Source organism: Sinocyclocheilus grahami, unplaced genomic scaffold (assembly GCF_001515645.1).
Source record: "Sinocyclocheilus grahami isolate Dianchi unplaced genomic scaffold, SAMN03320097.WGS_v1.1 scaffold55.1, whole genome shotgun sequence".
Taxonomy (NCBI): domain Eukaryota; kingdom Metazoa; phylum Chordata; class Actinopteri; order Cypriniformes; family Cyprinidae; genus Sinocyclocheilus; species Sinocyclocheilus grahami.
The window spans coordinates 2,094,129-2,117,334 of NW_015505234.1; the positions used below are offsets into that span (position 1 = coordinate 2,094,129).

At 36.8% G+C, this 23,206-nt stretch overlaps 3 protein-coding genes across 3 annotated transcripts in view; 1 reads left to right on the plus strand and 2 right to left on the minus strand.

Annotated features, from left to right (window-relative positions):
• Positions 1-4,161, minus strand: part of LOC107583774 (protein zwilch homolog) — a 12,156-nt gene extending 7,995 nt beyond the window's left edge. The window contains exons 1-14 of the mRNA XM_016270086.1: positions 4,006-4,161; positions 3,825-3,864; positions 3,659-3,748; positions 3,452-3,570; positions 3,153-3,343; positions 2,985-3,064; positions 2,750-2,905; positions 2,560-2,631; positions 1,982-2,075; positions 1,741-1,793; positions 1,446-1,548; positions 1,284-1,363; positions 992-1,144; positions 716-819 (exon numbers count right to left, since the gene is read on the minus strand). Of these exons, the coding sequence (XP_016125572.1) occupies positions 716-819; positions 992-1,144; positions 1,284-1,363; positions 1,446-1,548; positions 1,741-1,793; positions 1,982-2,075; positions 2,560-2,631; positions 2,750-2,905; positions 2,985-3,064; positions 3,153-3,343; positions 3,452-3,570; positions 3,659-3,748; positions 3,825-3,864; positions 4,006-4,055 (1,385 nt within the window). The 5' untranslated portion in view covers positions 4,056-4,161. The remainder of the gene's footprint in view (positions 1-715; positions 820-991; positions 1,145-1,283; positions 1,364-1,445; positions 1,549-1,740; positions 1,794-1,981; positions 2,076-2,559; positions 2,632-2,749; positions 2,906-2,984; positions 3,065-3,152; positions 3,344-3,451; positions 3,571-3,658; positions 3,749-3,824; positions 3,865-4,005) is intronic.
• Positions 4,162-4,560: 399 nt separating this feature from the next.
• On the plus strand, positions 4,561-8,487 carry LOC107583768 (60S ribosomal protein L4-A-like). Its single transcript, XM_016270079.1, has 10 exons — positions 4,561-4,662; positions 5,475-5,646; positions 5,820-5,926; positions 6,469-6,607; positions 6,912-7,036; positions 7,137-7,266; positions 7,458-7,614; positions 7,831-7,914; positions 8,130-8,250; positions 8,332-8,487. The coding sequence occupies exons 1-10, from the start codon at positions 4,660-4,662 to the stop codon at positions 8,425-8,427; spliced, it is 1,134 nt and encodes a 377-aa protein (XP_016125565.1). The 5' UTR covers positions 4,561-4,659; the 3' UTR covers positions 8,428-8,487.
• LOC107583767 (dual specificity mitogen-activated protein kinase kinase 1-like) lies at positions 8,480-21,764 on the minus strand. Its single transcript, XM_016270078.1, has 11 exons — positions 21,345-21,764; positions 14,384-14,594; positions 13,385-13,531; positions 12,714-12,791; positions 12,539-12,590; positions 12,316-12,440; positions 10,333-10,540; positions 10,131-10,195; positions 9,967-10,025; positions 9,318-9,363; positions 8,480-9,251 (listed from the first exon to the last, which is right to left on the minus strand). The coding sequence occupies exons 1-11, from the start codon at positions 21,425-21,427 to the stop codon at positions 9,138-9,140; spliced, it is 1,188 nt and encodes a 395-aa protein (XP_016125564.1). The 5' UTR covers positions 21,428-21,764; the 3' UTR covers positions 8,480-9,137.
• Between the last annotated feature and the right edge of the window lie 1,442 nt (positions 21,765-23,206).

Genomic DNA, 23,206 nt, shown 5'->3' on the forward strand with positions numbered 1-23,206 from the left:
GATATAAATCATAATGTGATTTTGTAGAAATTGTAATCCGGTACTATAAAAAAATACACATTAACAGTGCTAAGCAGTAACGCGTTACTGACATTTGATTTAAATTTTTAGTAACGGAGTAATTTAATGCGTTATAATTTTCAAAATAGTAATTATAGAGTATACTATATCAATCTACATTTACAGACTTTACATTTTGGTTACTGGAGAGTGTGAACATTCGCGTCCTATACACCGCAAAACCCTGAGTGTCTCTGTGAACTGGAGCGCACACACAGAACATTCCAGCAGGGAGCTATGCCGTCATCTTTCTCCTTTAATTCTAAACACAGAATAAGAACATACACAAGCAAGGCCATGTCGCCAAGTGCCTCCCCTACACATCTCTCTCCATGACGGTGACAGCCACACTTTTTATAACAAGGCAGTAAATGAACCAAACCCACCCGAACTAACTTGAACATAAAAGTACCATTATTCATAAATGTGTGAAGGAAATTAATTCAAGAAATTTATATATACATATTTGTGTAAACATTTTACATTTATTTAGGTAAGATGCCTTTGTGTGAGCATTTGGGGAAATATTTATGCTTTTACTTGTGTATTTATGAATTGTGTTTTGAATTTACGAATCGGATTTTGTAAATGTAAATTGTGCTGTGCATTTATGAATTTTGTTTTGCAAATGTGTTATTTTTGAGGCCGATCTGGCTCCATAAAAGTGCTGCAGGTGCCCAGGATCTCCAGCAGGTGGTGCAGTTTCCTCACTCTTATCACCTGCTCCTGCAGGTCCACCTCTGTGACCAAGTAGTAACTCTGAAATTTACAGATAAAATGTATAAACCACCCCAGTACATGCTAGTATTCTCCTAAATCTAAAAAAGAATAAGGAGAATTAACTCTTATTTAGCTAGTCAGCAGATAAATTGAACTCTAAACCAAAAAATAGCTAGATTTAATTTTGAAATTTCAAAATTAATGTACCAACAAGGTAGTTGATGAAGTCTTTCCTGATCTTGTCCAGGCCGAGCTCTAGCAGCATATTAGCGGGTGTGAGGCCAGCGAGAGGCATGGTGTCTATCTGCTGCTGGTACGACTGCAGAATCAGCTTACTGAGAGTGCTATTGCTGTCTTTGTGGATCTAAGGAAAAAAACACCCTCATTACACCATTTTAAAATATTTGCTGAACAAAGATAAAAATGTTAGATCATATTCATTCACATAATTGGTAACCAAAAAAACCTTTAGTGCATTAAAACAGATATGGAGCTGCAAACACCCATGGTTTGATTTTACCAAGTTTCACTGCTTTGACAACAATTTTCAGGCATTCTGATATGTCTTGATATGAAGTTACACCTATGAGAAAAAAAATATTAAATTTGGTTACAGTAAAGATGTTTGGCTGTATTTCATGAAAATTCCCAAAGCTAATATTTACTCTTCCTCATCCTCTCCCACAGTTGTTCTGTAAAGTCCAGGTCTCCTCTCTCAATCACCACTGAGCTGAAGGCTGCTGTAGCGTCTGTCTTAGCTTTTTGTTTCTGTTATAAATGATCAAATGGATAGTTCACACATAAATTCAACTTTTGCCATTGTTTACCTATTCATTCATTCCAAATCTTTCTTCTTTAGTGGAACGCAAAATTAGAATTTTCCTAACAATATACTGGCTTTATGTACTGAAAGAGAATGACGAATTAGGCTGTTAATATTATATTATAATATTAATTTACCTCAGAAGCTTTAGCGGTGTGTCCTGGTACTCCTTGTGCAACATTCTCAAGCTCTAAAATAAGGGAGAAAAACAGGTTCACAGCAAATAATCTCCCTCGAACTGCACACGCTACACTCAAAAGCAAACAATTCAAGGACTGACAATCAGCAGCATTTATATTTATTTGTGGTTTTCTTGCTATGTATACAGTACATACAGTAAACGGATTAATCTCACTGTAATCACTACAGCTGCTATACCCTCTATTAGTGCTCTGGTCAGGTCCACTGCAGACTGAGTCTCCACTGGTTCCAACCATTCAGTTTCTCCTGTTCTCAAACCCTCTGCCAGAGCCTAGTCAAATGTTTTAAAACAAAAGCAATACATGCTGATGACATGAAAATTATTATATTATATATGAATTATAATATGATATAATATAGTGTTAAACATTTCTCTATCTAGTATAAATCAATTTATTGTTTTATTACAGGAAAACCATTGTTATTGTTAACTAAAACTATTTAAAATACATTTCATTAATTGAAATAAAGCTGAAACAACATAAAATATAATTATTAGATGACAGACTTAAACTTAAAATGCTTAAATGAAAAAGAGACTTAAAATAAGTTGAAATACTAAAATGACAACAACTAAAATTAAATTAAAGTTAAGTAGAATTGTCATAAAAAAAATGACTAAAACCTTTAACTAAAATTAAAATGACACCTAAAAATATAAAAACACAATCTAATTCACATCAATAAAACATAATAGTACAGTACACTAAAATTGCACTGTTTTTACTTAAACACAATGTATTTCCAACACTTACCAGAAGGAACTCCATCTCTCTATAGGTCTGATACAATGGACTCCTTATGTCTCCAACTGTGACTTTAATATTCTGTAAATAGCACAAAAAAAAAGATAAACAAAAAAATGATCTCAATAGGCAGTATGATCAAAACTGATTAATTGGGACTAAAGTGTCAAAGGCAACTAGATGTGGCACTGTTGCTGACCAGAGATGCTTTAGAAGACAAGGGAGGACACTCCAAGACTTTCTCCACATTGTTCCATGTGAGACTCGCTATTACTCTGCTCTGGGACTCAAACATCATGCTCTCCTCTTTTAAGGAGCAAAACAGGTTGTACTGTGCATAGCCTTTGGTTGCAACCTGAAAAAAAATGATAAGTATCTTAACAGACACATAACGCTGAGAAAACTATAGGAGCTAAATGGCAAAAAAGTCTTACTGTAGAGGAATGGTGTCTTTTCTCATGCTCTTTTTTAAGCTCATCCAATGTGGTGAAAGAGGGTTCATCTCCTGTTGGACCTGCAGAACACTATGTTTACAAAGAGTAATCTCTTTAAGGGTACTTTTCTCTTTAAGTAATGCATCAGTAATATTTGAGGACTACTACCTTTGCAGCTGACTGTATACAGTTTGACACCACTGGTTTTGTTCCCACTGTAGACAGTTTCTACTCCACGCCAGACTGTGGCACATGGGTCCGATTTGTCACAACGGACCCAGAGAGGGTGCAGAGTCCCTGGGGCTTCAACCCAGGGCATGTTGGGGTTATGAGCCATGGAGTACCACGACAACAGCTGCCTAGTTAAAGAAAGTGAGTAAAAATAATTCTTAATTTGTGTGCTCAGCCTTAGTAAGGGAAAAATAATTCTTCAATCATACTATACTGCAACAAGCAGCTTCTTTCACCTAGCTTTCATGACAGAGAGAGGCTGAGGCCCTAGATCTTGCTCCACTTTAAAGAGTGTATCTTCCACAACACTGGTGTCAGCTGTAGTCTCTGTAGCTTCTGGCTCACACTTTGGTTGCTTTTAATTAAATAGGTTCACAAATGATATCATGTTTATTGTAAATAAGAATAGCACATGATATGGGGGCCATCACAAACTGACTTACTGCTTTCTCACAGACAAAGATAGGCTGATTTCCACTGATTATGTCGTGCAAAAGTTCTTCCTTCTCCACCAGTAGTACTGAAATATCATCCTGAAATAACTAAATACATTTCAACACGCATGACTGAACATCTTTTCTATTAAATCTGCATCCATATTAGTTTTACCATATACGTGCAGTTCTCTTTATTTTCATCTTGACACAACCTAAAACAAGCAAGGAAAGAAAACCAAGATAAACATATCATTTACACAAATATAACATACTGTACGTAGCAAAACATGACAGATCTGCCAGTTATTCAAGTTCAGTCAATCGTAACAGAAAAGAAAGGTTCAATAACTCACTTCAGAAATTTAACAAATGCGTTGGCGTCCGAAACTATTTTGGATCCCATTCCCCTCGTTTTAAAACAAAATATAGATATAAGTAATAAATACTATCCGTTTGAATTAAAAACGTACAGGATTCAAAACAATTTGATTACAGCACGCCTAATGTAACGTTACATCACGAGGGTTACGTCGCAAGCCTCCTTTTGCCACACCTATTCTTGTTAAAAATTAATATTCAAAATGTTTTAATTAATTTTTTTACAATATTATTTTAAAGAAAGATGAAATTAATGAAATGCTAAAAAAAATCCAACATTTGTAAATATTTGAATGAAGTACTGAAAGTAGATCCATATGACCCATCCGCCAGCTTCCACTACTTAAATAGTGCCAAAACATGCTGCCACGTTTATTATTTTATCGCATGTCTCTTGTTGCAATTCATTGTCATTAAAATAATGAATGATGCAAAATAATGTTATAATTAAATCCAGATAATGTTTATAAAAGTAAGCTTTTGACTTAAATTAAGCACAGACTTGGGCGGAAGTGACATATGTCGGATGGATATGCAAGTGCCGGAGGCGTGTTTCATTCTTCCTTTTCTTCCGTGGCCGCCATTGAGTTAGGAGCGTGGTTCCTGGCGAGCCGTGAAAACTTACAATAATGGTGAGCACAGTGAATGTCTTTTTCACCGCTTTAAGCGCGTTTTTAATAAAGCCTCTTCGCTATTTTGTTTTACGTTCATATAGGTCATCACTTGATAGTTTTTGGATGAAAATATTACAGCTTAGCCACTATGCTCGCACTACAGCGGCTCTCGGGAGCCATTTTGATCCAGCGCGGCGTGTATACACGTGTGGTCATGATTTGGCAGCTGACTCCGTTTAGTGGTTATTACCTTGAAATTCAAATGCGATTTTAAAGTAATACTATTCCGTTCTTTTATAAACCCTGATGTGTTACCTAAACAGAAGTTATCAGCCTTAAGATCATATGTAAGGACATAGTTGGAAATGTCAGCTTGCGTGTTGCGGCCTAGTTTTACGTATGAACGCAGGCACTTCAGTTTAGGTGTACAGTAGACAAGTTTTGAAGTGATCGTTCACTTTAAAATAACTGTCTTTTATTAATTCTCATGATAGTAAAAAGGAAAATTACATAACATAACAGTTAGAGCAACCTTAGGATAAGTAAATAATAGCACCGTTTTGATTTTACACTTAACTATCACTTTAATTTACAGCAATTTCCTCTCTAGCTAAATTATTTTCACCTTTGTTTTTTTGTATCTGGTACTCTTGCTGTGATGGTGTAATTTGCGTCCTACTCTGTGTTCAGTGACAGTTGCCTGCTGTCTCATGCTGGCACAGAAGGTTGATGAAAACAGAGACTGAGCAAGATTCAGTGTTGTAATTGATGAATGAACTTGTAAATGGAGATATCAGAAGTCATTCATATTTCTGTTTTTGTTGATTTAGGCTTGTGCCCGACCATTAATCTCGGTCTACTCCGAGAAAGGAGAGACATCTGGCAAAAATGTGGTTCTGCCTGCAGTGTTCAGGGCTCCCATCCGTCCTGATGTTGTGAACTTTGTGCATACCAACATGCGCAAGAACAAGCGCCAGCCCTACGCTGTCAGTGAACTGGCCGGTGAGTCGTTTTAAATCTGCAGTGTTGCAACATCATTTCAATGATTATATTCCACTTCGAGGTCCGTGTTTCTGACAACTGATTATGCTGGAAGTTCTGAGAAGCATTTGTTTGTGATATATTTTACTATGTTATGACATGATCAAATATAACTCGAAAATGTGTCGTTTCAGGTCACCAGACCAGTGCTGAGTCCTGGGGCACAGGAAGAGCTGTTGCCCGTATCCCCCGTGTGCGTGGTGGTGGCACCCACCGCTCCGGACAGGGTGCTTTCGGAAATGTATCCTGAACTATCGCAATATTTACTTTAACAACTTGTCAAATCTTGATTATAAGCAACCCTTGCTGTGATGGTGTAATTTGCGTCTTACTCTACGCACAGCGACAGTTGCCTGCTGTCTCATGCTGGTGTGGAAGGTTGATGAATATGAAGTCTGAGCCGGGTCACTGATATATACTTAAAAATTAAGGCCTGTTCACACAAACAGAAATGTTCAGTATAAAAACTTGATTTTTAGTTTTTGTTTAGACCAGAGTAAAAAGTTCAGGATTCTTCCTCTGCTGTTCACGAAATAGTCTGTTCGTGAATGCTGCCGAATTGTATATAACGGCAACAGCTCTTGGCATGTGACAAAGCACAAATCGTTGGCCAGTTTTCTTCGCAGTGTATTGGAAAAGAGATTAGAACAGCTTTCTATGAAGAGAACGTCACAGCAGTTGATCCAAATCAAGATGCTTATTGCATCAAATATTCGCACAGAATATTCACCTTTGTGTGGACAGGTCTTTCGTGTGAAATGTTAACCCTTGACTTCACTGTAGATGTGTCGTGGTGGCCGCATGTTTGCCCCCACAAAGACCTGGCGCCGTTGGCACCGCAGGGTTAACGTTAACCAGAAGCGTTATGCCGTCTGCTCTGCCTTGGCTGCCTCCGCTCTGCCTGCCCTGGTCATGGCCAAAGGTGAGTGAACACATTGTGTCCAGAGCTTCGTAGTCCTTTCATTTTCTACTAGTTGGGGTTTCCCTGGAGCCCTTATAATTACAGTGCCTGTGTGCACTGTATATATGATGTGGGCTGCCACCTATTGGCATTCTGCTGTCAATTCAGTGCAAGAGAAACCTCAGTTTGCAGAAGGGCTGAACCAAACAGTTGGTGTTTCCCTTTCGAAGGCTGAGCACAGCAGTCAATATAGAATATTTGATATTACATTTAAACTTTTTTTTTTTTGGTTTTCCTGACTTGTAACAGATAGCAAATGTTTCAGGTCACCGCATTGAGGAGATTCCTGAGGTCCCACTTGTTGTTGATGATAAAGTTGAGGGATACAAGAAGACTAAGGAGGCTGTGCTTCTGTTGAAGAAGCTTAAGGCATGGAACGACATCAAGAAGGTGAGCTACTGTCAAACTCTGACTGAAAATGTTTTTACGTCTTTTACATCAAATGCTTTACCAACATGAACTCTTTTTGATGCATATTTCTGGTCTCTAGGTTTATGCTTCTCAGCGTATGCGTGCCGGTAAGGGTAAGATGAGGAACCGAAGGCGTATCCAGCGTAAGGGACCATGCATCATCTACAACGAAGACAACGGTGTGACACGGGCTTTCAGAAACATCCCTGGTACGAGAAGTGATCTTGTATTTTGCGGTTACTTCACATGAACACACTTTAAACATGATGATATCCACTTCTGGTCCGTGTTAATGAATCCTATGATTTCAGTGGAAGCTCTGATCCCTAACTGATAACACAAAAAAAATTGTTGGATCTAGGTGATTGCAAAATGATTAACCATGAGGTTTCTTTTCCAGGCATCACACTGCAGTCCGTGAGCAGACTGGACCTGTTGAAGCTTGCTCCAGGTGGACACATTGGACGCTTTTGCATTTGGACTGAGGGTGCATTCCGCAAACTTGATGACCTCTATGGCACTTGGCGCAAAGCCTCCTCCCTTAAAGTTGACTACAAGTGAGTTCCCTTACCCTTCGTTCTTAACCTTGTCTGCTTGTGCCTTGAACAACAGTGATGAGCTTATACTCTGTCCGTGTTTATGAACACAATGATCATAATAGAAGTTCTGAGTGAAAAATACAGTGGTCTGAAACCCCACTTGTTCAGATGCACACCTAGATATTTAAAATTTGTAGATATTGAGCATTAACTTACTGCCTTCTCATGTTCCAGCTTGCCCATGCACAAAATGAACAACACAGATCTGCACAGAATCCTGAAGAGCGAGGAGGTCCAGAAGGCACTTCGTCCTGCTAAGTAAGTTTTGGTTTCTTTGACCTCCTATATTGCCAACATAATTGCAATGATGAGATTCCTACCTCAGACCCGTGTTTCTGATTAAGGATTGTAAGTCCTGAGCCATCTTGCTTTTTTTTTTGTCTACGGTACAAGTGTATGTGTGTATATATATATAACCATGTATGTGACAAATAAAAAAATCTTGTAGAGTAACAGTGTTTATACAATTGCAGACGCAAGATTAATCGCAGAGTGCTCAAGAAGAACCCTCTGAAGAACCTGAGAGTGATGATGAAGCTCAACCCCTATGCCAAGACAGCCCGTCGCCGTGCTATCCTGGCACACAACCCTGACGTAAGTACCCTCATGACCCATAAGTGTCACTATAGTCTGATAACACGCTAAGCAATTTCTAAATCTGTACATTTTGTGCAGATCAAGGCCAAGATGCTGAAACCCAAGAAGAAGAAGGTTGTGAAGAAAACCAAGGCCAAGAAGCCTGCAGCTGCTCCTGCTCCAGCTCAAGCTTAGAGCTCATGAACAGACTATGGAGTTCCCAAATAATTTTCAAATAAAACAGCTGTTGAAAATGGATAAATCTCTCCTTTTTAATCAACTGCATACCACTTAAGCACTGCCACAGTCCATCAGTTGTCATCTGTTAAATAAATATTTTATTATAATATACAAGTTTGTATAAGTTATGATTGATTTTCTCACTTTGTGAGTTAAAGGCTGTAAATTCACCATTGAAATAAAGCAGAACCCAAAACATTGAAATAATATAACCACTTCAGGGGTAGCTGAGTGCAGCCAAAAACCTTAGAACTAAGAGTTTAAAAAGTATAACATGATCACAGCAAGTTGACATTTAGGAGGATCCCTAACATTTAAGTTTTTGCGGTGTAATTTCAGCCTTTGAAAACTTTTGCAATCAACATTAAAATTAGATTTTGTTATAAAAAATGAACATTTTTGTAATATGGGTCTTAAGGATGCTATCAAAGCATTTAACCACAAATATTTGGCAGAACAGATTTGAAGCGACCTAACGGAGGCATTATGCATCGTTAATTACAGCAGTATGCTTGTTAATACTCAAGACAACATCTAAAATAAGAAGGGGTGTATTGTGGAGGCAGTAGTTTGCTGTTGGCCTCTGGACTAACTGGCAGGGTGGAACTGGAGATGTTGCAGGTGAAGAAACACTAAATGGTTGGCATAGAAAAAGATGGCTGCTCTCACATTCCCACACTGTGAGTTGGAGTTGCTGGCTGGTTTAGCCCAATGGTACTGCATAACCAAGCAGCAAAGTCAACCTCCTCTGCCTCTGAGCTCTTTATGAAGGGATGGACCTGAAAAAAAATTATTAGAGGTGCATTCATAGGAAAAATATATTTTTAGAAAATAATTGTTCCTACCATCAGTTGCTTGAGGTCTGCTCTTTCTGCTGGATTTTTGATTAAACTGCGCAAAACACGGAAAATCAATGAGCAACAGGATTAAAAATGTCAATACAATGGTCTGTCTAGTACGGAGACCCTAAGAGGACATGGTGATGGAAAAAAATATTAGATGGGACTCTAATTTTCGTTCTCTTGCAAAAGTTTTGCATTTCCCCCGAGAAACTGCGTTCTCTCATAAAAGTTTTATGAGCAAACGCAAAGTTTCCCCAAGAAAGCATCTAAAAAAATAATCAAAGAAAATTTCGGCGCAACCACCAACTCTTTCGGAGAAATGCAATACTTTTGGGAGAAAACACAAAAAAATTGCAACATTTATTGGGTAACAAAAGCTTTGCTATAATTTCTTTTCTCCCATCACCATGTCCATTTAGGGGCTCTACAGTACAGCAACAGTTTCCAAACTGGTTTTAGTTCAACCACTAGATGGGGCAGCAAGCACCACTGAAGAAGAATTTGTGCATTTAGAAGATGATTTTATCCAAAGGAGTTTTCACTTCACTCTGCATTTTTATCAGTATGCCAGTTGCCTGGGAATCAAACCCATGACCTTGGCATTACATGCACTATGCTCTTCTAGGTGAGCTACAGTGCAGTTTTTGCTTACCATTTGTTAACAAAGTCTTGAAATTCTGCTCCAAAGATGCTTGGTAGCTTGGGAGGTGGCTGAAAAAAGAGAAACCGCTCCATTAAGTCTAAGTGAAACAGCCAATAAATCCTCACTTTAATTAATTATCTGCCATAAAACGTTAAGTACCACTGAAAGCTTACTTCATTGACAATATAGTCAAGCAGCTCAAATATAGCCATGGGAGGTCTGCTGTCTGGACCGAATGCTGAAAAGACAAACAGATTTAAAAAATCCACTTTATTATGTAATGATTACTATATTCTCAGAAATAACTCTAACATAACTGATCAGTTTCTCCAAGCATTCCCACATTCTTGCCTACAGGATAACAAAGACACTCACAGCTGCCGGGTCGACCAGGGGGCCTGGGTTTAGGGGAGGCATCGCTGGGCGAGGGGTCCCCCTCAAGGGGCTGACCAAAGATTTGCTCCAGCTCTTTGGCATCAGGTGGTGGGATAGGGAAGCGTCCGATGGCCATCTCCACCAGAGAGAGACCCATGCTCCATATGTCAGACTGGACAGAGTAGTGAGTCCCTTGAAGGCGTTCGGGCTACAGATGGACACAGAGATAAAAGGAGGAGGATCATAAGAGTGAGGAAATTAATATTATCATACAGGAAGCAATGTGATGAAAAACAGGAGCCTGAACAAACAGATAACCGCCCAGAGATACTCCAAATCAAACATCCAAGGAATCAAGTCCTGGCTGAAGTATTAAACTGTCAAAAGATCTAGAAAATATAAAGGATTTTTTAAAAGTATATACACTGATTAACCAGAACATTAAAACCTCCTGCCTAATATTGTGTAGGTCCTCTCATGCTGCCAAAATAGCTCTGATGTGGCGAGGCATGGACTCCACAAGACCTCTGAACATGTCCTGACTGTTCACTTGTTGCCTAATATATCCCACCCCTTGACAGGTGCCACTGTAATGATATAATAATTTCTCTTCACCTGTAAGTGGTTTTAATGTTGTGGCTGATTTACATTTCATTTTTAACTCACCAGGGTGACTAGGAACATGAAATTGTCCAGCCATGACTTCCTGTTTCACAGGAGTATAAATATGAGATAACACAAAGGCCAAATTCCCTTAATTATTCATCAGAATGAATAAAATCAAACAATATACTGCAGTTCTGATGTGCAGCAAAAGATTGTTGAGCTTCACAAAATAGAAAGTGGCTGTAGGCAAATAGCTAAATGATTGAAAATTCCCATTTCCACCATCAGGGCAATAATTAAGAAGTTGCAATCAACTGGAGATGTTACGAATCTCCCTGGAAGAGGGTGTATGTCTATATTGTCCTAATGCACGGCAAGGAGGATAGTTTGAGTGGCCAAGGATCACAGTTGGAAAACTTCAGAAATCAGTTGAGTCTTGGCATCAGAAGCCCTAAAAGAAACATTTGCTTGGAAACAAACTCCAGCATATTCAGTAGCCAGACACTACTGGGATTTCAAACAGGTGCAAACAGATTAGAAAAGAGCTTTTTGGCACACATGAGATGGGTTTAAAGGGATTCACAGGTATAAAAAAAACTACCCACTTCTAGATCTTTAAATTGTTGTGGGCCTATATTTTTGCTGGATGTCCTGGACACCTTGCTCAGATACATGTCATTGTGGATTCTATCAAATACCAACAGATAAAAAACAAAAAACAAAACCTGACTTCCTCTGCTAGAAATCTTCACAAAAATGGGTCACTGAGCACAAAATGAAGGTTCTGCCATGGCCATCCCAGGTCCCAGGCCTGAAACCTGTAGAAAATGAGCTGGGTGAAATGAAGAAGAGAGGCACCTCGGCATTTGAAAGATCTGGAGTGATTCTGTACGAAGGAATGGTCTCTGATCTCTTGTCAGGTGTTCTCCAGCCTCATCAGGCATAACAGGAGAAGACTCAGAGCTGCTATCTTGCCAAACAGAAGTTGCAAAAAGTATTAAATAAAAGTGGGCCAATAATTGTGGCCAGCCAGTATTGGAGAAAACCCTTAATTTCATAATGAGATTTTCCCATTTTTAATTGTTTTACTTCAATGAAAGGTTAGATTTTTGTGAGTTTTTTTAAATGAAAGATCAAAAGGTTGAACAATGCAGATTTATTTCACAGCCTTCTAATAATTCTGACCGCAACTGTGTATATGCCTTTAATTATATGTATTATATTAACATATATTATATACATATTATATTAACATGGATCATTTTTTAAAATAATATATAAACAAATATATAATGGGTAATTTTTAAAGATAATTTAATGGGATTTTAGTGAGATGATTTGCTAGAATTAGTATTTTTGTTGGGAATGTAAACTTACAGACATGTAGGACCTGGTGCCCACAAACGAATTGGCCATGGAGTCAATGAGCTGTCCACTCACACCAAAGTCACACAACTTGATCTCACCACGCGAGTTCACCAGTATATTAGATGGCTTTACATCTGCAAGACAAGGACAAGGTCTTCCCTTCAGTAAATACAGTGTCAACAGAAAAATTAATTGAACAGATATCAGTTCGAGTTAACATGACACCAGTCACCTCTGTGCATAATCTTGTGTTTCTCCCGCAGATAGGACAGGCCTTTTATCACCTGCATGAATGGAAAGGAAACAGGTCCATAAACATTAAGCACTGTGCTTCAGCCTTGCCTTCTGGAAACAGTCCATAAGAGACCATTGGGGATATTGTTAAGAAAGGTTGCAGAGATACCAACCGCAATGCTAACTTTGCCCAGTATTTGTTCTGGGATCTTGCCTGCTTTTTTCAGGCACTGGTCCAGCGAGCCACCATCCTACAGTAAAAGATTTTTGATGGAGAAATATTCAGCAATACTTACAGAGCACCTATAAAAGCAAAGGCAGTGTTTTTAAGGATAATGGAATGATGAAATGAAATACAAACATATTTTTGAAAGAAGTATCTTATGTTCACCAATGCTGTATTTATTTGATAGAAAATACAGTAAAAACAATAATACTGTAGTTTTTTCTGGTTTTCTATTTTAATGTATGTAAAATATATTTCTTTCTATAATTATTATCAGTGTTCAAAACGGTTGTGCTGCTGAATATTTTAGTGGAAACATGGTCGTTTTTCAGGATTCTTTGATGAATAGAAAGTTCAAAAGAACAGCATTTATTTTAAATATAAATCTAAACATTTTAAATGTCTTTACTGTCAATTTTATGAATCCTTGCTGATTAAAAGTAATAATTTCTTTAAAAATCTTACTGACCTCAAATTATCAAACAGTAGTGTGTATATAGTATATTTGTACATATATACCAGTACATAAACCTGTATATATATATATATATAGAGAGAGAGAGAGAGCGAGAGAGAGAGATAGGTAAACACTCATATTCCTCTGAGAGAGGACAGTACCATGTTCTCCATACAGATGCTGATCTCTCCATCACTGTAGAAAGCACCGTAGAAGCCCACTATGTAGGGAGAGTTACACTCATGCAGCACCTGCAGCTCTCTGATGATCTGATTCCTTATTGCTGGCTTGATCTCTAGGTGGATCAACTGCATGAAAATAAGACAAAGAGGACTATATTACAAGAAGAAAAAAGGTGGAAATGTATTACTTTTCAAAGAAAAATTAACCGCTGAAATTGAAGAAACTTTAGCATATTTTTACTTTATATTGATGTTTTTACATTCATACTGATGTTTACCATGTTTTGATTTTGTCTTTATAAGTGCAGTGCAAAGGATAATGCTAAAGCCTCATTAAGTTCTCTCGGTACCAGGCAGAGCTTCTCTCTGTAATTGCCAGGGAGTCTGCATTTTATAGTTAGCTGACAAGGAGTTGCTTCTCTGCATGCAAACTGTCAATTCTTTGTTGCATGTATGCTGTAAATGAGCTGTTTGGAGTTTGTGTGTTGGCTGAACTTCAGCTTGTTTTCTTCCTTGGGTGGTCTTGTACTAAGAATGATATATTTCATCACCCTATGTAGTGGACTAGTGGTAATTTGGCTTAAAAAGTAGATTTCTTTCTTGTACAAGTTTGTTAGGAAAAGTGTCATTTGACTCTAAAGGAAGAACTATTGAGTCAAGTGCAGATAGCTTCACTACATGCATTGCATGTGCAATAATTGTCACAGGATCCATTCTGCATGCGAAGAACAGAATGTCATTCCTTATTGCTGTAATGTCTAACTTCTTCCAATCTATAAAAAGACATGATGGCATGAATAGCTGATGCCTTCGAGAGATAGAAGTAGCACTGGCTCTGAGGCAAGCAGCTCTAAAACTGCATCCGATTGATTCAAGGCTGGTAATGACAATCAATGGACTTCAGTGACCTTTCTTGCACGCTTGAAGCTGAGACTAACACCAACCCTGGTTGTAGCAGTTTGCATTATCATAACTTACCTTCCTGGCCATGATGAAGCCTGAGGGTCTGTGTAAGACCTTGAAGACCACTCCTCCATTGCCTGCACCCAACTCACAAATCTTCTCAAAGTCATCATCTTTTAACTCTCCGACCTTCTGCTTCTGGGTGAGGAAAGCCTCCAGGCGTTTCTTCTGCTGCTCATCCAGCTCCAGTTCTTCCAGTTTCTTCTGCAGAGCTTCCAGATTTGTTCTAACACAAACACAGACAGAAAAATTCATTTAATTTGTAACGTGATGAAACTAAATGGATAAATCTGCAGTACACATCAACACAGCCTTGAGGGTCTACAGGGCTCCTCGCTGTGAAGTGAACGTTTCCAATATTAATAATCAGTGAAGCAATTTTGTTAAAATAATATTTTTCCTAAGAGATAATTATGCTAAATTATTTAATAAGGTTTTCTATTCAATCATTTCTTTCAAAATTCTTTTTTATAAATTACAGTATCAGGACAGTTGTATCACCCTTACCATTTTTACTTCATGCCCCTTTAAAAAATATCAAAATGAATTTGAAATCAGTAAACATGCATATCACAGAATGTGTATTTAAGTCATTGTATGTATGCATGACATATTTAATGTTTTTTAATAAATTAATAGGACAAAAATACATAGTCACTAACACTTGTGTCATTTTTTAAACTACAGTCCAGTGTTGTTATTGTTAACAAAAAACTATTAAAAACATTTTAGTTAACCGAAATTCTTTGAAAATAATATAAAAAATATTGCATAAAAAATGTAAATAAAAATTGAAATATTGCCTTGAGCTAAAATAAAATAAGCTGAGGTTGATGTACTAAAATGATTAACACTAAAATAATTTTTTTTAAAGGGTCAAAGACGAAAAATACTGCTTCAAATTGTTGTTGTTTTTCCCAAATTTAAAAAAAAAAGTTTTCTGTTTAATTTAATTGCAATTTTGTTTTTGTTTCACAGAGCAAAACATAAATATCATACATTTTCCCCTGATTTACAGAAGACACCCACTAAAATGTCATTCAGTGTAACAATCTTGTCAGGCATATTTACAACAAAAATCAATTTATAACATATTAAAAGACTAATTACTTTCACCTCAAACACTAATTAGTTGTAATTTAATTTTTTTACATTTGCCACTATCCTAGGTTTTGCCCATTGGTCAGAAATGATTTTTTACTAATTTAAAACACAATAAAAATGTTATATGCTCCCTTATTCTTTTATATATTTTATGTACAAGTCAGAATAATCATGTTGTTTGAATTTTCACATAAATATTGTGTTACACTGAATGACAATTTAACATTATTTAAACCAAATTTTGACATTTTATTCTCCAAAAACGTATTTGAAACCTTAAAAGTAGACACTTTACTTACATTTAATGTGCTTTCTATGGATATATAATCACTTTTGTACATTTCTTTTGATGCGGACATCTTAACGTCTTTGACCCCAAAATAAATGACAATAGTACAATAGTACAATTACTAAAACAATTACTAAAAAATAAAAACTTCCTTCAAAATATTAATAAATACTACAATAGTATATAAATAATACTAAAATAACACTGCTACAGTCTTAGGCTTGCTTTATATTATACATTAAGATGTCTACAACAAGAATTTCTCACTTGTGATCAGTAGAAGCCAAAGCTCTTGCATACTGAAACATATTCCCATCCTTAAGGCAGAAAACATGTAGGAATATTGAATAGGTTATTGTACAATGTGTGCGTAAGTGGTGGGAAGGCTTTATAACATCTTCTTCCTAAAGCTCTGTCTGAAGAAACTGGGAGTTCCTCTAAGCATGAGAGCCGTTCCCTTGGCCCTGTTGTCATGGTGATGTATTTCCTTAGCTTTCTGCTGGAAGAGTGAACTTCCATGACCCTCCGCTCTCCATCTCCTCCAACACCACTCCGTTCTTCACTGTTGCATAACTGCATTTACCAGGTGGGATCTTCTTATCATAAATGAATCTTCTTGTGTGCTCGAATGAACCAACTAAAAGTCTTATGATTCAGATATTCATACCAATTAGTAATTAGGAATTATTCAAACGTAATCTTAGGTTTCCTGCAGCTCGTGTTCCAGCTTTTGGTGCCACACATGTTGCAAACATCTGTGATGTGGGTGTTTCTCATGCTTTATTATCTCCAAATGAATGTTTCAAGACCACCGTGAGCCTCAAGGGCTTTTAAACACTGAGCCAATTCAGATGTAAAACATGTTGTCCTGCTCTTGAGCAATGTTTCTGTCCACAACAAGTGACACTCACACATAAATTAACATCAAAGCGTGCTGATCAGTCTGCAAAATATCGCAACATGTTTCGCTCCAGGATAGACGCCACAACTCAGGTGGATGAGAAAAGCACAAGTACTCCAAGGATGTCTTTGTCTCCTCTATATGCAGAATGAGGCGAAGTGTTTTCATTTTTGACAGCAAGGCCAGATATTACCATGGTTACGAGGCTGCTGTGTGGGTGTAAGTGGGTGGCGTGGACACGCTGTGGTGGAGACGTGATAATGGTGAAGGGCGCAGAAGATGCCAGAGTGGAGAAAAATACTTCACAACTCAAACCTTGTGTTGCATGTAGGAGGCCATTTCCTGAGTGATTTCAATCAGTGTGAAGAGCCACAGAGGATATAAAGCTCACAAGAGAACTCTACTGCCAGAGTTTTTCTGTTGGCCCAGTCAGACCAGTAGTTCAAATTCATTTTTGGCAACATTTCAAGTTAAAAATTTACTGTTTTTATTTTATTTTATTAAACAATACTAGTTTTTTATTTTTATTTTGCAGTGTTATCTGAAAATGATCAAAAATATATATTTTTTGATAAAAAAACAACAACATGATATGATGCAAAACATAAATTACCGATTTATAATTTGCTATATTGGTTTATAAATTTGCAACAGCAATGCTGCATTTGAACAAAAATACAGTAAAAACAGTAATACTGTGAAATATTATTACCATTTAAAATAACTGTCTTTTTAATATATAATTTTAATATATTGTATAATATTATTTATTCCTTTGATGGCAAAGCTGAATTTTCAGCAGTCATTAGTCACATGAGTCTTCAATAACCAACCAATACATCACACAAAAAAAAGAAGAAGAAGAAATTAAATGTTAAGTTTGCAAGGCAAGAATAAGGCCATTTTTTTCATTATTATTTTTCTGTTTTCCCCCCAAAAAATTAGTTTTTTTCCACTTTAATTGTTCTGGATTCTGTTTTTTAAAATTCAAATTTATTATCAAGAAGAGCATCTAACCAAAACAATTCATAACATTTTTAAAAATCTTTGAAATTTGAGTCATTAATTAAATTTAAAAAAATATTTATAACATAACAATACATTATTATTTACAGAGCATAATACAATGTGAAACTGTTAAAAAAAAAAAAAAAAATAGAAAAGGAAAGGAAAAAATACATATACTCTATCGATTAATTTAGGATGTAGTGACAACACAGCATGCTATGCTACAACAACTTGTATGAAAGTAATAAATAATTCAATACTACTACGCAGTAAATTATTTAGTCTAACCTTTGATACAGCATTATGTTCACATAAAAAGGGCAGATTCTTTCTGAGGAAAGATACAAAAAGTTCCTAAAAAATGAAAAGCAAAGCTGCTCATAGTTTGAGATTCAAACCCAGAAAAGCCTTTGAAGGCCCAAGAACAGCACTTGAAAAAAATGACAACTTCTCTTCCTTTTTTTTTCTTTTGAGTTTTTGAAGAGGTGTGTGAATACAGTATGATCAAGCACAGGAATTAAGCGGTCAGCTTCACATGCTGTGCACTGGAATGTGGATGTAAACACTAGGGAACACCAGGATCAGCTGAGGTCAGACAGAAGCAAACCATTTTTCTCTGGGGAGGAGCACAAAACCAGAGATTGTGTTCCGTGGTCAATATTTAACTACACTCCATAAATCATTCCTATGGATACATCCGTGCTGTCATCCTGTAAATCCACAATTTTAACAGATCTCAGACATAAACATAATAAAGGAAGAGAATTAGGGACCAGGTATAGGGAAGTCTGGGAATTATCAAGCTCTTCTTGATGCACTATAGCAGCATTCATATACCCAGCAGCGCTCTTAAGTAAAATGGAGAGCAGCAGATGGTGCCATGGTGTGTGTGGTGTGATTGTGTAACATTGTAACACTGTGTGGTTTCCTACTGATAATCTTGAAAAGACACAATGCCACATAGAGCTCGTGGGAAACAATAGCGTACCGCTGCCAATGGAGAAAGATGAAACAATATTGGCAGGGTACAAAATTAGCATTGTTGAGTGCCAAATGCCAAATGCAAGGAAAACTGGCTTTGGTAAGTAAATAAAACAAGGTTACTAGTCATTTGGAGAGAAACCTTTTTTAAGGACAGCAACATATTACAATGTTTATATCACCAGAACTGAAGTCTGACACTTGAGTGATTCAAATGAAAATGTATCACAGTTTCCAAAAAAATATTGTGCAACACAACTGTTTCAACATCAATAATAATAAGAAACCAAGAGCACCAAATCAAAATATTACAATGATTTCTGAAGGATTATGTGACACTGAAGATTGGAGTAATGGCTGCCGAAAATTCAGCGTTACCATCACAGGAATAAATTATATTTTAAAATAGAATAAAATAGAATACTATTTCACAGTATTACTGTTTTTACTGTATTTTTAATCAAATAAATGCAGTCTTGGTGAGCATGAGAGATTTCTATCAAAAACATTTACTTTTGAAACTTTTGAACATCAGCGTACATGTGGTGACATACTGTATGATTGTATTGAGGCCTGTTCACACCAAGAACAATAACTATAAAGATACAACAATAACTATATTATCATCCACACCAATGTATTATAACCACATGCTGCAGTTTTGTCGTCTACCACTTTAAATGCTCGAGCTCTTGAAGGCAGGATGGATTCTGACTGGCTGTCCATATTTTTATTGTTTATCAGTTCATCAAAAATCATTCTGAAAGTGATTTCAACAATATTGTTCCTCTTTGTTGTTATCATTATATTTATGGTTATATATTAACTGCACTGTTTGAAATAGGCTTGCCATGACAGATTTAAAGCAATGGCTTCTGGGAAAAAAGTGTTGTCACAGTATTTAACATTCCACTGAGCCTCTCTCTATAACACTGACTTCCACAGGATTGAATCACTGCTACACACACACACATTCCAAAGTGAGCTCGCCACAGCCTGTCCTGCTCTCCAGGAAGGAATGTAATTCTGCTTTACTGTCATTCTCCCAAACACCTCTTCTATGGCACTATAGCACAGCTAATACTCATTATTTATGTACAAATAATAGCCAGCTTCTATATACAAGACTGCAACTTTATCCTAAATAATTAATAGTCTCTTAATGCCAAATGGAGAGACTACAAGAGGGGAAAAGTGTCTAAGCTCTCAAGTGAGCTCGACGAAACAAGAGGCAATGACATGCACCACTGGCTCAGCTTCAAGAGGAGAAAAATCACAGGCCTGCCAAATGAAGGTAGCACAGACAGAGGTGGTGCTCTATCACCTTATCTATGTGGGGATGTGAAGCAGACAAACAAATCGATACATTGCCGTCACTTGCATCTATATTTGGTGTTCAGTTAAAATCCTTAATAATCACATATTGAGGTAAACTGGATGATTATACTTGGGCTCAGAGAATGATAACACATTCATTTACATTTCTCTTTTACATTAGAGACTACAAAACACACTACATGGATTTTTGGCCTCTACAAATTGTAAACACACGGACAACTTCAGGTACTTTATCTCTCCAGTTCTGCTCCTATAATACTTTATCTTGGGCCTTTATGTCTGGACAATATACTACAGAGGAGAGCAGTGTTGTGTTGGCAGCTCTGTCCAAATGCGATAAGGTATTCTCATTGATCTTAGTGGTGGGCTCTTTTATGTGCACCTGATGGATACTAAACAACACCAATATATGTGTTATTCCACAAACAGCATGCATTTTGTTTTCCTCACAAAATTACTTAAACGATAAATAACTGGGACAAACTTTTTCTGTTAATTAGATATTTTTCTAAGCACAGCCCAAAAAACCAGTAACTTTGGGGCAAAAGAAGTCGCTTATACTCACAAAGGATACAAAAATACAGTAAAAACAGTAATATTGTGAAATATTACAATAATTTACAATATCCATTTTCTATTTTAATATATTTTAAAATGTAATTTATTCTATGACTTTGCAGCAGTCATTATTCCAGTCTTTAGTGTCACATGACCCTTCAGAAATCCTTCTAATATGCTGATTTGGTGCTCATTTCTTGTTAGAATTAAGGTGTTTTGACACACATAAACACACACACATTTTTTAGTATCATGAACTCGAGCACAATGGCTAAAACTGTAAAACTGTCAACCTTGTTATCCTCACACCTGTTACAAATCTCATAGCCATAATCTAACATATACTACAATATATGAATTTATCTTCAGATGGCACAATACAATTTAATAATAACACTCAACGAGATTATTTGATAGAATGTTTCAAATCTGATGGATATTTACTTTAAAAATCACTTTATCAAACTTAAAAAGGCACCCATTTCGCAAAATGACCCATATTTGGCACTATGTAAGTCAACTTATAATAATCACCTTTAGTTTACAATTCATTCGTGGGCTTTATAATTCAGTTGACACTCAGAATCAACACACCCTCAAAAATATCCATACTAATACCAATTTAATGCCCAATCCAAGCAGATCTAGCAATGCCAAATCTATTAAGCAGCCTGTTAGAGTCAAACCATAATCTGAATGAGCCAAACAATCCATGAATGAAACAGCTCTGGTTTCATGAAGTCCTCTAACAAGCTTGTTCGACATGAAATGACATCGTAAGACTCAAGTCCACTCACTCTGTGGCCCCGGTTCCGTTTATAGCGTTCCCGTCTGGAATTGGGTTCAGCTGGATCGGCTCTGGCTTCCTCCTTTTTTGCATGATTAATCCTAATAGCTGGCTTCTCGGCAGTAAAACGAGAAATTCAAACAGGAGCAATCTGATCCGTAGACTACACCAACTCACTCGCCGACAGAGCAGTGATGTATAAGCTATGAATAGCCTATCACACCCTAGCAATCGCTGTTTGCTTTACAATAAATATATAAATAAATAAATAAATAAATAAAGACAGAATGCAGTCAACGACAACCTCGCATGGTCTTCTGACAGGTAGGATGAATGCTGTTTCGAAGATTAGGTTATTCAGAGAAAAACTGAGTGTTTCTAGCGGTGGACGACAGTAGAAGATGGGTACAGAGATTGTCTGTTTACGTCGTGAAAATATTTACATCTGTCTTCCGGACAGCATGACTGGTTATGGACAATGATCCCATCTGCTGGTGTAAATGCGCTATTACGCCGCATTGTTTTTATTAGGCTTGTCTGCTAATTCAAATTCTATATCAATCATATATCAGCATCCAGGCTTTTTATGTCTTTATGTATTTGAATACAGAACTTCTGTTAGATTGCACGTTTTCTACTTCTACAGACCCAGACCCCCAATATCAAAAGCTTGATCATAAAGTTTTATCCTTGGTAAATTCAAACACTTGTTTGTTTATGAATATTCTTCTCTATGGAGTATGGACCCCCTGCAGTACTTTCCCTGGTTGAAAACCCTGGCAATAGATGCTACAGGCCTATAGAAAAATATTAAATGTACTGTTATTCAGGTCTCCATGCAATTTGGAAGTAACTGTCTATTACAAGTTTGAATTGACTTTAAAATGAAAAAAATGAAATGAAGTCCCCGCTGCAAAACAAACATCTCAAGTCCATATAACTTCCATAAAAGTGTCGCTTTAATAGAAACGTAGCAGCCTGTGCCTGTGGTGAAGCATTTACACTGGACTGAATGTATATAATATAATAATCACGTAACCAACACAATGTATTCTGCATTATATTTTGGTCATTGGTCTTACATCATTAACTCCTTAAAATAATGGTTGATTTGTTGCTTTTGTAGCTATTAAGGAACATATTATTTCACATAAAACTTTACAATTTAACCAGTTTAAAATTATATAGAAAGCACATCGTATCTGTTTAGAAAAGTCCTAAACATGTCCATATTGCAATCTCAGTGTCTTGGATCATTTTATTATGCAAGATGGACCAGTAAACCAATTCTGGAATGGTGTAATGAATACAATACAATACTATCCTGAAGAGGAAAAATAAAGATCAAATATCTATTACAAAATGGACACTTATTTAGACCACATTTTGCAGGAAGGGAAACCAGCCCCATTTGGAGATTAAACATAAATTTATACAATTCTTCTCTACACTCCTCAAGGCCTTAAATATGTCTGCAGCTTAGTAAACAGATGCATCTCCTTTGCTCCTTCCAAGTTTCTTTCTCAGCATTTATCTATGTTTATGCTGGAACCAGTCCAGTTATTGTGCTTTGTGGATTTAGCCTAATTACTTATCTCTGCTCATGCCATCCTTTCATCTGCTGTTTTTAGTGCCATTGTGGTTGATATTATTCCTATACTACTATATCTTTTCCTATACTAATATTATTACCATCTGTACTCTGATCATGGAGAATGTCAAATTGAGAATGAATTACTCTAAGGTAAATTGTGCATTACCAGGCCTAGATGGGGAAGTCGTGGCCTAATGGTTAGAGAGTCGAACTTGTAACCCAAAGGTTGCGGATTCGAGTCTCGTACCAGCAGGGATTGTAGGTGGGGGGAGTGAATG

What these genes read in the sequence shown, in the direction of transcription:
- LOC107583768 (XM_016270079.1), top strand. An exon ending in TGCCCTGGTCATGGCCAAAG is followed by an intron (nt 6,608 to 6,911) that starts GTGAGTGAACAC and finishes CAAATGTTTCAG; the next exon opens with GTCACCGCATTGAGGAGATT. An exon ending in GGCTTTCAGAAACATCCCTG is followed by an intron (nt 7,267 to 7,457) that starts GTACGAGAAGTG and finishes TTTCTTTTCCAG; the next exon opens with GCATCACACTGCAGTCCGTG.
- LOC107583767 (XM_016270078.1), bottom strand. Translation starts at nt 21,427, where the DNA reads ATGCAAAAAAGGAGGAAGCCAGAGCCGATCCAGCTGAACCCAATTCCA. An exon ending in GCATCTGTATGGAGAACATG is followed by an intron (nt 12,792 to 13,384) that starts GTACTGTCCTCT and finishes CTTTTACTGTAG; the next exon opens with GATGGTGGCTCGCTGGACCA. An exon ending in CAGACCTCAAGCAACTGATG is followed by an intron (nt 9,252 to 9,317) that starts GTAGGAACAATT and finishes ATTTTTTTTCAG; the next exon opens with GTCCATCCCTTCATAAAGAG.